At 35.8% G+C, this 15,393-nt stretch overlaps 1 protein-coding gene across 1 annotated transcript; it reads right to left on the bottom strand.

Moving 5' to 3' along the window:
• Nucleotides 1–1,285: 1,285 nt before the first annotated feature.
• LOC107777104 (uncharacterized) lies at nt 1,286–14,437 on the bottom strand. The gene is made up of 18 exons (XM_075229305.1): nt 13,631–14,437; nt 12,876–12,986; nt 12,715–12,771; nt 12,522–12,598; nt 12,328–12,427; nt 10,543–10,616; nt 9,825–9,925; nt 9,631–9,734; nt 8,391–8,444; nt 8,229–8,284; nt 8,100–8,138; nt 6,985–7,123; nt 6,598–6,782; nt 6,161–6,228; nt 5,998–6,070; nt 4,777–4,838; nt 2,725–3,922; nt 1,286–1,786 (listed from the first exon to the last, which is right to left on the bottom strand). The coding sequence occupies exons 1-18, from the start codon at nt 13,709–13,711 to the stop codon at nt 1,546–1,548; spliced, it is 2,820 nt and encodes a 939-aa protein (XP_075085406.1). The 5' UTR covers nt 13,712–14,437; the 3' UTR covers nt 1,286–1,545.
• Nucleotides 14,438–15,393: the final 956 nt, after the last annotated feature.

Below are 15,393 nucleotides of genomic sequence, written 5' to 3'. Positions count from 1 at the left end.
GAAAATGATAGGAAAGTTCATATACGTAGCAAAATCTTTATGGAATATATAAATGAAAATACTAAAAAACTAAGAGTAACTATTTATAATTAATCTTTGATGTTTATAATTAATTTGAACCAATAATAAGTCCAAATTCGTCTTCCATTTTTTTTGAAAGGATTGTAGGAAAACGATAGAACCATTTCATCCTTAATGAGAACCCTCGAATTCGAACTATATGAATGAAAAAGCTCTTGTTAGAAAGTATTTTTTCTCTTTATCGACGTTCTACCTCACAAATTCATATTAGTTAGTCCAAAACGAGTACCAAAAAAAGACTAAGTCGGCTGCTTTGGATTCAACTACCAAACCATAAAACTGTCGGGTATGAAAAGGTGAAGGGGGACCATAATTTCTCTTTTCTTTTTAAGGAAGGTATTGTTGTTTAAATTTGATTGCTATTCTGCAAGATATTATATGGACATTTTCCCTTTATGTACTCAAAGACACATGCGAATCCAAAATTTTAATTTTATGAGTTACTATAACAATCTCAAGTTAATTTTCATGATAACTGGACCAACGAACCGAGTTCCAAGCTAAATATTCTTATACTTTTAATAAATTTTTTAGTACAAATACAAAGTTTATGCAAAAGTTACTGGATTCACGGGAACCCGTAAAGTTTGCTCTATATCCGCCCCTTAGTCAAAGGGACATGGCTAATAATCAGCCATACAAATTATTTGTCCTTTTCTAATTCGCCTCGTCAATTTCTAATAAACTAAACTATCAATCATATTAATATTACATCATTATCCACATAAAAGTGTTGGAAAAAAAAGTTATTTGAGAACACTAGAAAAGACTAAGAAGCAAAATGTTGGAAAAAAAGTTATTTGAAAAACGGAGTTGACTATAAACTTCATCTCTTATAGATCTTTCTTATAGATCTTAAGGAGTTTTTTCAAAGCTAAACTGCCCGTATACTTCTGCCGTAGCAAAATCACACGTGTTTACTTGGTGTATAATCTTAGCGTGTTTACTTGATGTATAATCTTAGCAGTATCTTCCATCAGCGTTTTAAATCGATAATATGTCTTTTATACTTGGCTAGAAATGACCTAATGCTAGAATATAGGTGACAAAATTTTAGATCACTACATAAATTTGAGAACATATGCACGTCAACATAACAAAAAAAACAAATGATTTCGCCAGACAAACACAACTATGCCTCAACCCGAAGCGACTCCATATTGCTCCATTTAAACCCGTCTCAGTCCAGTACTGTAAAACTTAGTTTTACCTATGTACAAATGCACCAAAAAAATTTCATTGATCGTGCAATATACACAGAAGAAATGAGTCTGTTAAAAAGTTATACTCATTGATAAACAAAAACCAAATTCTCATACTAACTTTCGTCATTATATCTATATAGAGTCTAGTACTGGAGATTGCTTTATTGCCTTTTGTGTTAAGAGATTTGTCGAACAGCCACCTTTGCTGTTCCCCTAGACGGAAGTAAGGGAATGAATATCTACAAAAGATTAAAAACTCTTAGCAAGAACAGCGAAAGATAGAACATTTTGCTTTTTCGACTATTTTGCGGACGCCCGTCTCCTGAGGAGTATAGGGGGACACTTGAATTCTGTCCATTATATTGATCTTAGGGGCATCAAGGATTGTCTTAGGCATTGATAACGCCCACTGCATGCCCCAAATTGAGAGAGGCCTCATATATATCAGAGATCGAAAATGTCCATCCATGGTCCAACCTTCAGGCGTTTGAAATGAGTATCTGCATGATAAAATGGAAAGATAAAGCCACATAAGAAACCTAAAGCAAAGAGCACAAACTAGCAAATTGTACTGTTAGCTTATATGTTGGCAAGTTAATTAAGTCACAGACCAAAAAGATGTTTGAACCAGGGTTAAATGTAGATAAAATAAAATGGATTTTCCAATGAGATAATCCTTTTATTTTCAACATTTCCACCGTTCATGGGACAAAACAGATTGGAGGTATGGTGGCCTGATTCTTTTGGAGCGTTGTGATGAAGGAAAGAAATATCATCCGGCATCACTGTCCTTTAGCATTTTAGGAGGCTAAAGGACATTTGCAGTATGGAGAGAAACGTATTGATGAATGAAATTACTTCTGCACAGCTGCTGGATTTAACATATAAGGTTATCAATCAAAAAAGCACTTTTGGTATTGGTATGGTGTACTGTACATAATTTGTTGGTGAGAGATATCCTAGGTTTCAACATCTCTCCATTGTTTGGCCAGACTTAGTGCATGCACTAGAAGGGCATATGCCACAGTTAAATTAGAAGAGAGAGTGCCGGCAATTTCCACAACAAGATCGGATAAAATGCAATGTAGTTGTTTTATGTGATGGATTACTTGATATGTTATGGATTTATCAAAAAATAATGCTGTTATGAATCAAGAATTATGCCTAACCAATCGATCAAATATGTACTGTATGATCTCTTTCTTGTTATCAGTGTGTTCACTTGCTATTCTTAAAGCAAAGTATGTATAGTACTACTTAAAAGTAGTGTCTCCCATGCTTCAAACATTTAGGAGTCTGAGTCTGATGTCATGTTGATAAAGAGGAGTAGCAAAATTAACTCATGGAGTTGCCTAATGTTTTACTTGTATATCATCCAGCTATTTATCATGTAAAAGTTCACCAAATGATACACGGGAAGAATGATATAGCAACGTACCCAAAGCCATCCTCTGACCAGCCTGCAATGAATATGCCTTCAGCTGTAGTGAACGCCTGCTCCTCCATACCAGCATGAAGCATGGTGGCAGCCAAACCATACGTGACACCAGTCCATATCTCGCGGGATTGCATGCAAGTCTCATCCACCTTTCCATTTGGATGCATTCCATTTACTGCACCCATTCTGCCACCACGAACTTTCATGACATTGAAGTCATAAATTTTTTGAAGAGTACTCTTGATCTTTACGCCATCGAAGAGATCAGGCAAGCCGGATGATGCCATGTACCACTGTCCAGCAAGCTGATCGGCCTGAATCGACTTACTGTTACTACTAGATCCACTGTCATAGTTAAAATATGAGCCGTTCCACAATTTTGCCTCAAACACTGTCTTGGCTTTTATCAATCTGCCTTTGCATTTTTCTGCAAAGGCGTAGTCACCCACGTGCATGGCCATTGCAGCTGCAGCTTGAAGTGCAGCTAGCCATAAACCACCACAGTAAGCACTTATTCCATGAACCGTCCATGTATCATACGTTTGATCAGGGAAACCATCGTTTTCAATTAGGCCATCATTGTCACGATCAAATTGATCCATATATTCAATTGCAGCACATACAGAAGGCCAGACATCTGTAGCAAAGGAGAAATCTCCCGTTGCAGCAAAGTCCCTATAGACCTGAAGCACAAATTTCGGATTTAGATCCTTCCATTTACTAGTATCATGTATGTTATAGGCATTCATTTCGTGCCAAGGATCATGCATTCCAAGATCGTGAGGAATAGCCCCCCTCGCCTTCCGTATTCCCCAATTACCCTCTGCCAGAAACTTCACTTTTCTTCCATCTTCACACAAGACTGCTTTGGCAAACTCCCGCTGGATGCTGAGCTCAATTTTAGGAAATAAAGCAAGAAGTGCAAAAGAGGCATAGAAGTGCACATCATATGTACACCACATAATATATTCTACACCTTCCAAGTATAGAAACCTACCCACATCATCACTGCCAGTAATAATTGATTCTGAAATCTTATCAGAACTTGAGAAATGGTTGCCTTCCCCATAACCATTATATGCCGTCTGTTCCACTTGTACACCATTTTTATAATTCGATTTGACTTTAGTTACTTTGACTTCATTGCTCGGTCTCGTTATTCTGGTACTAACTGAGTCTGAAGAAGGAACACCAGAGTCTACAAAAGTGAGAGTAAAGACAAGATCAACAAATTAATGATTTAACGAATTTAAAAAGAATAATGAGCCACTCTTTGTTCCCAGAGCAACATGTTGAACAGGTAGTATATCCAGGCAACAGATGAGTGATGAAACCCAATTCTCTCACATGAAATTGTTTATTTGATGTACGTACTCATACAAATCTGCTAGAGCTTCTACTGAAATATCTGATTCAGCTGAGTAAAATAACGTTGTGACATTTTAAGGACAGACTAGAATATTGAGAGAGAGAGAGATTTATGAATCTAGAGACTTCCTATGGAGACCTTCTACTCAAGGTAAGCATGATATCCTGAGACTTTGGTAACCCCGCTACGGGAAGTGATTGAAGTAGTGGAGGAAAATACAGGAGACGAAGAAGATGCCACAAAATCCTATCCACTGCCAAGATATAACTATCCGATTATCCATGAAATAATAAAGATCTCTAAAATAGTCACAGGACATTTTCATCTCCTCCTTACAACTCTGCAAGTAAAATTTTGAGAGACTCAGACCGCGTGGCCACTCCTCCTAGAGTCCCACAAACTATAGACTTAGTAGGATGCTGCCGACTTTGGAAGAATTCCACTCAAGGTTCAAAAGAATAACAGAAGAGAGCAGCAGAAGCAATCACGTGTCTTCCCTCAACCCACAAAAACCTCTACTCATCTGTGTAGACTAGGAAACACACCCAATCATCCATTCAGAACCAATAGGCGTTTCAAGCGGCAAAATGAGAGATTTAATATAGCACTTATAATGTGGGATTCATTCAAGAAATTAAGATAATAATAAGCTTATATTGTAGAATGAAAGAAAAGAAGAATACCAATCCACAATGTTCCACCAGCCACCAGAAAATACAGCTCGTTAAACAGTGTAAACTTGTACCTGTAAAATTCAGAAGTCGTAATAGTTCAGCACTCCACCAGACATACATTCGATCGCTATGTGAACAGAGCATATAAAATACTAATATTCACCTACAACTCATGAAAACGTACAAACACAAAATAGTGAAATATGAACTTTGTAAATGGCAGTAAATGTAAACAAGCTACCAATAGCTAGAAGAAAGAGTGAAAAGTACAAAAGTAATACAATAACTAAGCCTCAGTCTCAAACAAGTTGGAGTCTGCTATATCAATTCTCAGTAATCATGTTTATCCATTTAAACTCGAGCCAAATTTATACAAATAAACATAAAAAGTATTAGAAGTCCTTAACATTTTCTACCGGCATATAAATCTCAGACAAGTCTAAAAAATTCCTAAAAAGCTTAGGACCTAAAGTAAATGTACTAACATGACTAAAACATATTCCCAACTATTCGGTATCGCCTATATACTTTTTTCTTCTTCCATTGAGCCCTAAGTCTGCATGGACTCCAAGAGGAAAAAAGTATAAAAGTAATAGCAATTTAAAAATACAAGTAAATTGTCAAAACAACTAACTTCAAAATTGTTATCATTCGGGCCACTTCACATTCAGGAAAATATTATAAGAAAAGAAAAGGCAACAGCGGTTCTCCCTTCACATTCTTCACCTGTCCCATTCCATGTCTGACCACTCGAATGGCATGTGTCAAAAGGAAAGACTAAAATAATGGTCACTATAATAGGCTCTAGCATGTATTTTCCAACCTCACTTCATGTACCGTGTTTGACTTCAAAATAACACTGATGAACAACTAGTTCTGTGGTTTATAAGAAAATCATGAAATGTTACCGGACTACTTTAATTACGCACAATATAGTTGTTTCAAATGGACCACTCATATGTGGAATTATTTGAATCTTCCACAAGCAGGAACACAGAAAGCAAGGAGTATATATAATATATTATGTGATAAAATCTTGGTAAAAACTCTATGTAATTGGATGTATGCAGTGTTGGTAAGTCGTACAGATCTTATCGCAAAGTTGTTCATGTTAATTTTATTTTAACCTTCCGTTCTCAAATTATGCTTATGCTCGTGATGATAACTAATGCAAAAAAGCATAATGCTATTTTAACAATTGCAAAAACTCTATAAAACATTCAAACTTACCATTCTGGTAGCCTAACATCATTAAGGATAGGATTCTGCCATTTCTCAATTTCTTCTTCCCACAGCTTATAATCTGATCAATGTAAAAGAATAATAACGCCATCAATTAGTAAGCACAACTAAGAAATTAAACAGGAGCCTAAGCAGAAAAGGAGACACTCACTTGTCAAAGAATGATGAACCAAATCTACAGCAGCCCTTTCAGAAGTTCCATAGAACCGTGTGTACCTCCTGTAGCAAACCCCCACACCAAGGAGAAGGAAAATAAAAGAAAGAAAAAGAATAAGACAAGTGTCCCCTAACATATAGGACTTTAAGGAAAATTAATAGCTTAACAAACTCGGCTCTAAAATATGATAATAGCTTGACAAACTTGACTCTAAAATATGACGAACTCCTGATATAATGATGACAGAGATTCCTTTCTTGTTGCCTATTCACCTCCTTATGATTTACATTTTCGAGGATAATTGTGCTGAACACATTTATAATCAAAATACTTATGTTTTAGAATTTAGACAAAAGGTAAATATGCAGAAGTCTCAAAAATTCTAAATTTTAACAATATGGGAACACAATTTATATAATATGAAATATTACCTATAATATGACTTTCCTTTCATGAATTTAACTTGAGGAGATGACCAAGCAACAGCAAATGCCACGGTACATTTTCCATGTGGTTCAACCCATGCGGTTGCAGAAACTGCAGCACAATGTGTCTCCCCAGGTGATGATGGCATGCTTGGTCCTTTGCTGAAGTTCTCTCGATCAAAATGCCCATCCTTAAAAAACATACAAGGCAATCATGAGAAACATATATAATAAAGCCAAATAGAACTAGTGTTGATAGAAATTTTAAACCCCTATAGACTGATGCAGGACTTGTCTCCAGATACGATAAAAAGGACGATAATGGACCATCTGTTCAAGGTTCAATGACGCACCGAAAAGTCTTAACTATCAGAAAATAGTTTAAGCTATTACCTCAACCATTTTACCCCACATATCCTTTGCTGTTACACAGCTTCCCTCAGACATGCCGAAACAGGGTAAAACAGTAACGCTGACATTCTGAGTTTCGCATGCAGCTACAGCGAAAGTAACAGGAGGATTTTCTTTTGTCCTGCAGCCCAGCCAACAACACAAGAGTTAACATGACACTCAAAATTTCAACTTACAAAAGTGAGCCCACAAAAGAGGGGGGAAAACCCGACCATGATGCATGGAATAAAAGTCGTTTTCCCTTTTGTTATGACCAAAGATGTCAGTTTCCCCAGAGGGACACCCCTCAGAAAGGTCAATAATTGTTACTAGCAATTAATACCATGTTTTTCTCCTCATTAAAAGCAACTCAAGACCATCACCGAGGGAAAGCCGCCAAATCAAGGCAGTACAGTAATAAGCAATAACAAAGCACTAGCTTGCTAAACCAGAAAGAAAATATAAGCTTGTTATCATTTTAATCTTTTGCTCTACTCAAAAGTCAGTCTGTCATATGGATTAGTTAATACTGTACACAGACATCCCCTTGCCTCTTTGAGTTCAGGTCGCGTGCTTCAAAACCTCACAGTGGATAACTGTCTCATTAAAGTAAATGTTCAAATGAGAAAAGTTTCGAAGTCCCTCATATCTCGTATGGGTAAAACAGAGGAAAATTGTCCAAAACCAATATGTGTTCTTTGATGGTCAAAAGTTTATACTAAAAAAAGAATAATGGATGACTATTCTATAATGGCTGAAAGAATTAGGCCTGTCCCTTGTTTTAACAGCAGCTCTTAGCTCAAGAGAAGGGATCAATTAAGACTTAAGAGCCCAGAAATATAAAGGATATTTTGATAGCACTATGAAACACTACTCTCCAACTTAATCCTAGATCTTGTATTTTATTGACTAGTCAAATCGTCAGGATAAAAGAAGACATATTTAGTGTCTCTCTGGAAGTTGTTTGTAACTTTTGACATCTTAGAGATCCACAATTGCCCTTTTTCACTTCTCCAGTCACAACCTTTCCTTGACTTTCACCAACTAGAAAACTGAAAATACCAAGGAACATCTGCAAACCAACCGTCATATCTAGCTAATAAGGTTTGATGACTTGCTTGTGATGTAGGAGTACGCCAGAGACTCCATCTTCACCTCTGTCAAAAGTAAGATAAATAAGGGTTGAAAATCAATTGCAAAACCACAAGTATATGGAAGCTAAAAGAGATTGAATGATAAATACTCACATAAATGGTTCGTTCGCGTGATCTCCTGATAGGTGTGAGACACCTCCAATTGAATTCTGTATAAAACAAATAATTGTGACTGAATATTGAATAATCCCATAGTATTTTACTGAATCGAACATAATCGCAATTCGCAACAACCAGAAGTGTGGAACCACTTACCGCCCATGTAAGAAGAAGGCTAACTTGTGCCCTTTCCTTCCCAGTGTTCACCAACTACCAAAGAAACAAAAGAAAGACGCTAATAAGCACACAAGAGGAGCAGTTAATTAAGTCCCTCAGATCAAATTTAATGCTGACATTAGGTAACATCACTTCATTAATTTCCAAAAGAATTATGACTTTTTGCATTAGAGTTACGCATGTTTGCATTTTACAAAAAATTTATGGATCAAAAAAAGTCCAAAAACAGCATGTTGGAAGATATTTGTTGAAGTCTTGTCATCATCTTATCAACTGATCTTGATTTTTTTTTTGTTGATAAAATAGATAAAATCTTGTCGTTCTCTGGCCGAGGGTCTATCGGATACAACCTGTCTTCCCTTCCAGGGGTAGGGGTAAGGCTGCATACATCTTACCCTCCCCAGACCCCACTTGTGGGAAACTACCAGGTTTGCTGCTGTTGTAAAATAGATAAAATCTTATCAACTGTTCTTGATACACATCACAGGTATCATGCATAAATAGAACTTTCTATAGCTCTATCACTTGTCTACGCCAATAAAAAATATGGTCTATTACAAACAATAAAGAACGTCGTTAGACAAGATCTCTAATTGTGCAGAGTTCAGAATAGATTGAGGTGTAGACAATTTACAATTTGGTAAAAATTAGTTCATACCGAACACTCAAATCGGGTTGTAAAATAGCTCAAAAAAGTGACAACGAAATTCTGAGACAATAACACAGGGATAACAGTAGAAATAGCAGGATACTCCTACTGATTACTGATCCCCCCCAACAGAGACAAATATGTTTACTTTTCCTCAAATGACACAATTGACTTTCTTGCAAAGAGAAACAGCTAATGGTGAATAAAGAATGCAAAAAGTGATAATTGGCATTTACGATTCTGAGTATTGAAGATAGCATTTATGAAAATATTGATCCGCATGAACCATTAACGTGACTTTTAATTCCACCACAAGACAAGATCTTCATAGATGATAGCTCGTGCTGCAAAGTTGCATTTAGCATCCTCAATTGTGTTTCACTTCGTGATCATGCAATAGATGTATGAATTATATTATGGTCAAAGGGAAGTCATGAATCATAAGAATGGCAATTTTATTTTCTAAGTCATTGAATTACAGTTACTTCATCAGATTAAAGTATCACATGATTCTAGAGAACGAGAAGCAGCATAAAAAGGTTATATAGCAGGACTTTAAAGTATGCATACAGTGTAAACAAAAACAGATGTAGGAAGGCTGCTCTCTCTGTAGTCATGTGGGATGAACGGTGATATTTGCCGACAAGAAACTTTCAGTTCTGGGTCTGGTTCACCTGGATATGAAAGGAAAAATTAAAATGAAATCTATAGAAACTGAGTCAACATATCAGATAAAGAAATACTCTAGATGAGTAGCACAGTACCATCATATACTGTCCAAGCCCTAGGAAAGAGTGCATGATATGTAGAATGCTGTCCACTCAGATTCCAGCCCCACGACGATATACCATGATCACTTGCTTTCCTGTAAGAGGAAGACCATATAGACATAAGAATCTTCTCATTTTACCTTTCCCTCCTTTTCTATTCCCTCTTGAAATGTAATGGAATTCAGCTATCAGGTCAGGGTTTTTCAGAGTAAAGCTTATTTACTTCATGATAAACAAATCAATTCGCACCTCGTTTCAACATAGTACACCTCCTGTACGCATTAGCACAAAAGCGACAGGTGCCAGTTTAATTGAATTACCAACAGTATGGCATCAAAGGGACTTTTTTTCATTTTCTATCTTCGAGACAAATTTCAGCAAGGTGGTCCATCAACTGCTAAACTTTCTCTTTATTTCAACAGAAGATTCATTTTTTTTTTCTGCTAAATATGGTATGTGATCGAGTTTGGAAGTTGATTTTTCTTTTAGTTCAAAGATTCCAGTGATCTAGCTAATGAATGCAAGAAATGGATAAAAAATATCAGAAACGGAAGGAAGATGGATGTTAAGGAACATAAGTGTTCTCAGAACGCCCTCCTCCACTCCCCCATCGCCCCACCCCCCAAAAAAATAGATGAAGAAATCTACTATCAGTCGGCTACTATCAGTCAGGATGAAGTTGAAATTACTCCTCAGAAACTTAGTTCCTTACCCTAGCCCTTCATGTTCTCCCGGAGATAAAACGGATGCATACTTTTTGTTTCCTCCATCCCGGGATATAAAAATCTGCATTAAAAAGGAAGAATCATGATAAATTAAGTGCTTCAATCATACATCCAAGACAAAAAACAGTCTTCCCAAGCAACAAATCACAGGCCTTGTTATAACTAACTGCTTCAAGTACTTTTTTTTTTTTGAGGTACTTGACAGCATATCACGATACAGAACTGTTAACTCTATCAAATGCATATACTCGCTCTAGAAAGCCAGCTGGATCGGCTAGCCCCAACTTACAGATCTGCAATGGAATCGTGTCCTTCAAGTGTGTATTGCTCTGTAACGCTTCATCTCCAACAATGCTTTATCATAAATTCCTCTGAACCCGATATGGATTTGATTCAATAATGAAACTGTGATTGGTCTTTGGTTCGACTAACACACAAAACACCATAATCTCTACACCTTCAGTATATCTTAAAACAATATATAGTACCTGCCGACATCACATGTACTAACTTCAAGATGAAAGATTCCAAGCTAAGCAACATGATTTCTGACTCACTACTCTCGTCTATATCAGTGGGGACAATTCTTTCATTTTTGTTTTTCCAGCCCCTCTTCTGTGTAGTCAACTACTCTATGAGGATAGAGTGATAGACAGGTGGTTGCATTCGTTCAATTCACATATGTTCGTACAACAATGAGGCACTTTGGATGCCACTCGCACCACGGAAAATCTCATAGAAAACAAATACCGCTCAATAAACATTATTACTCCAATTTTAGCCAATTTCTAAAAAGTCAAAAGGGAGCAGCATTACAGCTCATTAACTACTCAAACGCCAACCTTCAAATAAGGCATATGCTAAATGTTCAAGAACTGCTTAATTAGTAGAAATTCTTGGATGATGATTCTTACGAGCGAGTTATCAATCTGCCATGTTTTTCGTTATGAGTGCTAAAACATTATGTTAACCATGACAAGGCTAAATTTGACTCACTTTTAAAGTATCAAGATTATGGAAAACACCAGCAACGATGGGCTATTTTGAAAGCCATTTGATAGTGTCATAGAATGTTAGACTTAGTATTAATTAGTTCCTCATTAGGTAAATATAAGATGTGGATAGCGTATTGTACTCCGCTATCATTGAGTTATCTTTTGTCTCCTCTCCTCTAATTTTCTCACATGCTATAACTCTTGATTGCCTGTCCAGCCAAAGTTTTTCCTTCTTTTCGTAATTATGCTATTCTTACCTCTATTGACAATTCCAGCAAGTCAGCAACACTGCCACCTTTCATCATATCTTCTGGCCACTATTCTGGCCATTGTTCCAGCGGCAACTTTTGCGCCAAGATATTAATGATGGCACTCTCAACAAGCTTCCCGTGGCCGAAAATTTTTGGACAAGATTCAGTGACCAAAACATTTCTGACCAGAGGTCATGTGGTAACTTTTTGGAAGGTTACTCAGCTACTATTTCAATGAGTATTTACTTTTCTCTATATAAATAATCAAACATAGGTTGGTTACACTATCTTGTGGTTGAAAAGGTTATTAGAATATAAAGTTTAAAGTGTCAATGTTACTTTTAGTCCTAAGATAATCTTTTGTTAGTGAAATATAAGATGTGGTTTGTAGATAAAAGCGGTATAACTCTAGCTCATACATCTTGAGCTTACACCGAGTGCTCCTCATTCGTTCATAAAACAGCATCAAAATATCCAAATACAGATATGAACTGAAAGAATATAGAGTTGAGGGATAGAGCATTACTGAGAACTGATTGGCCATGATTGGAGAAGTCTCACATGTTCCAGGAAGAATCTGGAAGTGCTTGAACTCGCCTCTGAAGCCTCTGGATATGCTGCCGCTCCTGTGATGTTATAAGTTTGATATCTCATCAGATCAATAAAAGAATTCCAATACGGCAGAACAGCTGTTCACTAGTTTATACTCTATACACTAACCCCATCCCTCCAAGTGGAACACCCTGAGATGCTGATGGTTTGCAGCGTTCTCGTGTAAAGGGATCAATTGGAGCTTTCTGCAAATGTAAGAGAATGGTAGGACCTTTCAGAAATCCCTTAACTTTACAGCACTCATTCAAAGCATGAAATTATACTTGTATCTATATAAGGCAGATGAGATCAAGAAAGTTACCCTTCCATAGGATGCTTCTTCCCTTACATATGACCATAGACGTATACCAAGCCGAACCTAAAAAAAATAAACAAAGATTACAAGGCAAAGCAACAAGTCAAAATCCAGGGGAATTTTCCTATATGACAATAGTTGTAAAAGCCTAAAACAGACATGCATACCATTTTTATTGCCTCCGTGAATGTTACACTAAATTCTTTTAACTTGCTAGCATGGCTATTTAGTTTCCTTCTCCAAGCTTGAGATGGTGGTGCAGCACTATCAAAATCAAACTGCAGCAAGCAAAACACAAGATCACTAAAACTATTTTAAAAAATTGAACATCATCAAAGTGAAAGATCAAAAAGCAACTCCCTACAATATGAAAACAAACAAACAAAATAAAACAACACGAAAATAAAGGAGATAAAATTGGAACTATGTTGCAGGACCAATATTAAGACATACAAGGAAGAAAAACAATTAACTTCAAAACAACTTCAAACATCATTAACAACATTTTCCCTGGCATAGTGAAGCATGTTTTTTAGCTTTCAAGTTCAGCATATATTCACAATTACATTCAACTGGTCTCATTATTTTCCATGGCATAAAAGAGCAGCCCGATGCACAAGGCATCCCGCGTTCACACAACATAAAAGAGCAGACCGTGGTATGATGTAGACTGCCCACCCTAATGCAAGCAATAGTGGCGGCTTGCACGGGGCGAACCTGTAACATATAAGTCACACTTTACTGTTGCTGCAAGGCTCCGTTCTTATTTTCCATGGCATAAAACAACAAATTTTGTTGCAACAACTACGACTCCGACTCAGTCTTAAACAAATTGAGGTCGGCTATAAACAACAAAAAGAATTTGTCCATTACAAAAAATAATATTACCAGCTAATTAACAAGGTAGTTAGCTAGAACTTACCAATTGTAAAGTTGATTTACTGATATATTCCTCAGGTGGCCATGAGTTCTTTCTACAATGAAACAAAGTTCCACTCACCATTTTTATTCTCCTTAAAACACTAAAAGACCAAACCTTTCTCCAATCAACTTGCCCTCAAAACCATTTACCAAACAGTGCCTTAAGCCAACAAATACAAGGGGGGGAAATCCAAACTTGGCTTCAAGTTTTCCAATAAAATCCCAACAAATAAGTAATCTACTAATCTTCTCTTCAACTACACTACAAAACTTGATCAAAATTCAGTTTGATCCCAAAATCTCAGAAAAAACAAACACAGAGCCAAAATTAGACCAGATGATGATAAACCCAGTAGTATTATAAAGGTGGGATTTTTTGGGATTCCCCAAAATTCAATTCTGGGTATATAGAAATTAATCAAAGAATATTTTTTGGGGGGTGGGGCTTTTTCTTGGGTTTATTGCATATATTTTTCTTTTGGGTATTGAGTATTGAGAGGATCCAACAGGTGTAAACCAGGAGTTCTGAAACTGTGTCAAACAGTTGCCAGGTGTATCATCAAAGAAGAAAAAATACTGACTAGTTTTTTGGGGGCTGGGGTTAATGTAATGGTCTTCTCTCTGTCTATTTTACTCTTTGTTGATGTGTAGAGAGAGAAACAAAAGTTTCTAGATAGAGAAAGAGAAAGAGAAAGGACAGTTGCAGAGAGAGAGAGAAGTTTTCAATTTAATAATAGTATTCAACAAGGATAGTGATATGAGAACTCTTTGATTTGCGATGGCTTTGGATAAAAAAATTATGAGCGCAGGTGGTTTTGTACTAGAAATAATGGATAAAATTGTGATATAATTAATTATCGTGAAATTATAATATTATTTTTATTCTTATGAAAAGGTAAAATAATAATTCTAAAATAATTAGTCTCGAGATCATTAATTATGGAATAACTTATTTCTCAATCAAACAACAAGTATATAATAGTTTTTTGATACGTTACACATGTATTTTATGAGATCAATATAAATTTTTAAAAATTATATAAATATTATTAAAATATGTGCATTAGATATAAAATAAAATTGGAAGATTAGAAAGTACCAGTTCAATTTGCAGATGTAAAATAATTATTAACTTCTATATATGTCATCATATGTAAAATTTGCTAAACTAAATTTTATTTAGATAACACTTTGTGTTATAAGAGGGATATATAGAGACTGGTGATTATATTTGATAAGACGGTGAAATTGATTACCTAAAACTTTGATTTTTCTTTCTCCTCTAATTCTACCAAAAGAGTTAATTTTGTATTATCCTTTCCATATTGTTAATTGGATATTTAGTAAAGAAAGTGAACAAGATTTACAACTTAGCTAGGAGAGTAAAGCAAGTATTTTGACATGAATTTCAATATGAGAGAAAACAAACGCTAAACCATATAGACAATATACCGTAACTCTATTGATGTTATGATTCTTCATTATTTGTCTCTTAAAATAGTAGAATAACAATGAGGTTCTAATACAATAATAATAGCATATTCAGTGTGATTCACAAGTATAGAATAACAAAGGGTAGCGTGTATGCATACTTTATTATTTTGTGAGATGTGCGAGGTAGAGAGGCTATTTTCGACTCTCGGCTAAATAAGAACATTTCTAAAACAGGTTTAAAAAATACAAGAGTAAAGACGTTATGATGAAAATACTAGAAAAAAGAAAAGTATTAGTAGCAAAAATAGTAAGATAATCAAATCAAAGAAA

This window comes from Nicotiana tabacum, chromosome 14 (genome assembly GCF_000715075.1).
Source record: "Nicotiana tabacum cultivar K326 chromosome 14, ASM71507v2, whole genome shotgun sequence".
NCBI classification, from domain to species: Eukaryota; Viridiplantae; Streptophyta; class Magnoliopsida; order Solanales; family Solanaceae; genus Nicotiana; species Nicotiana tabacum.
The sequence above is the reverse complement of the archived record's forward strand: the minus strand, read 5'-3'. Positions and strand labels throughout refer to the sequence as shown.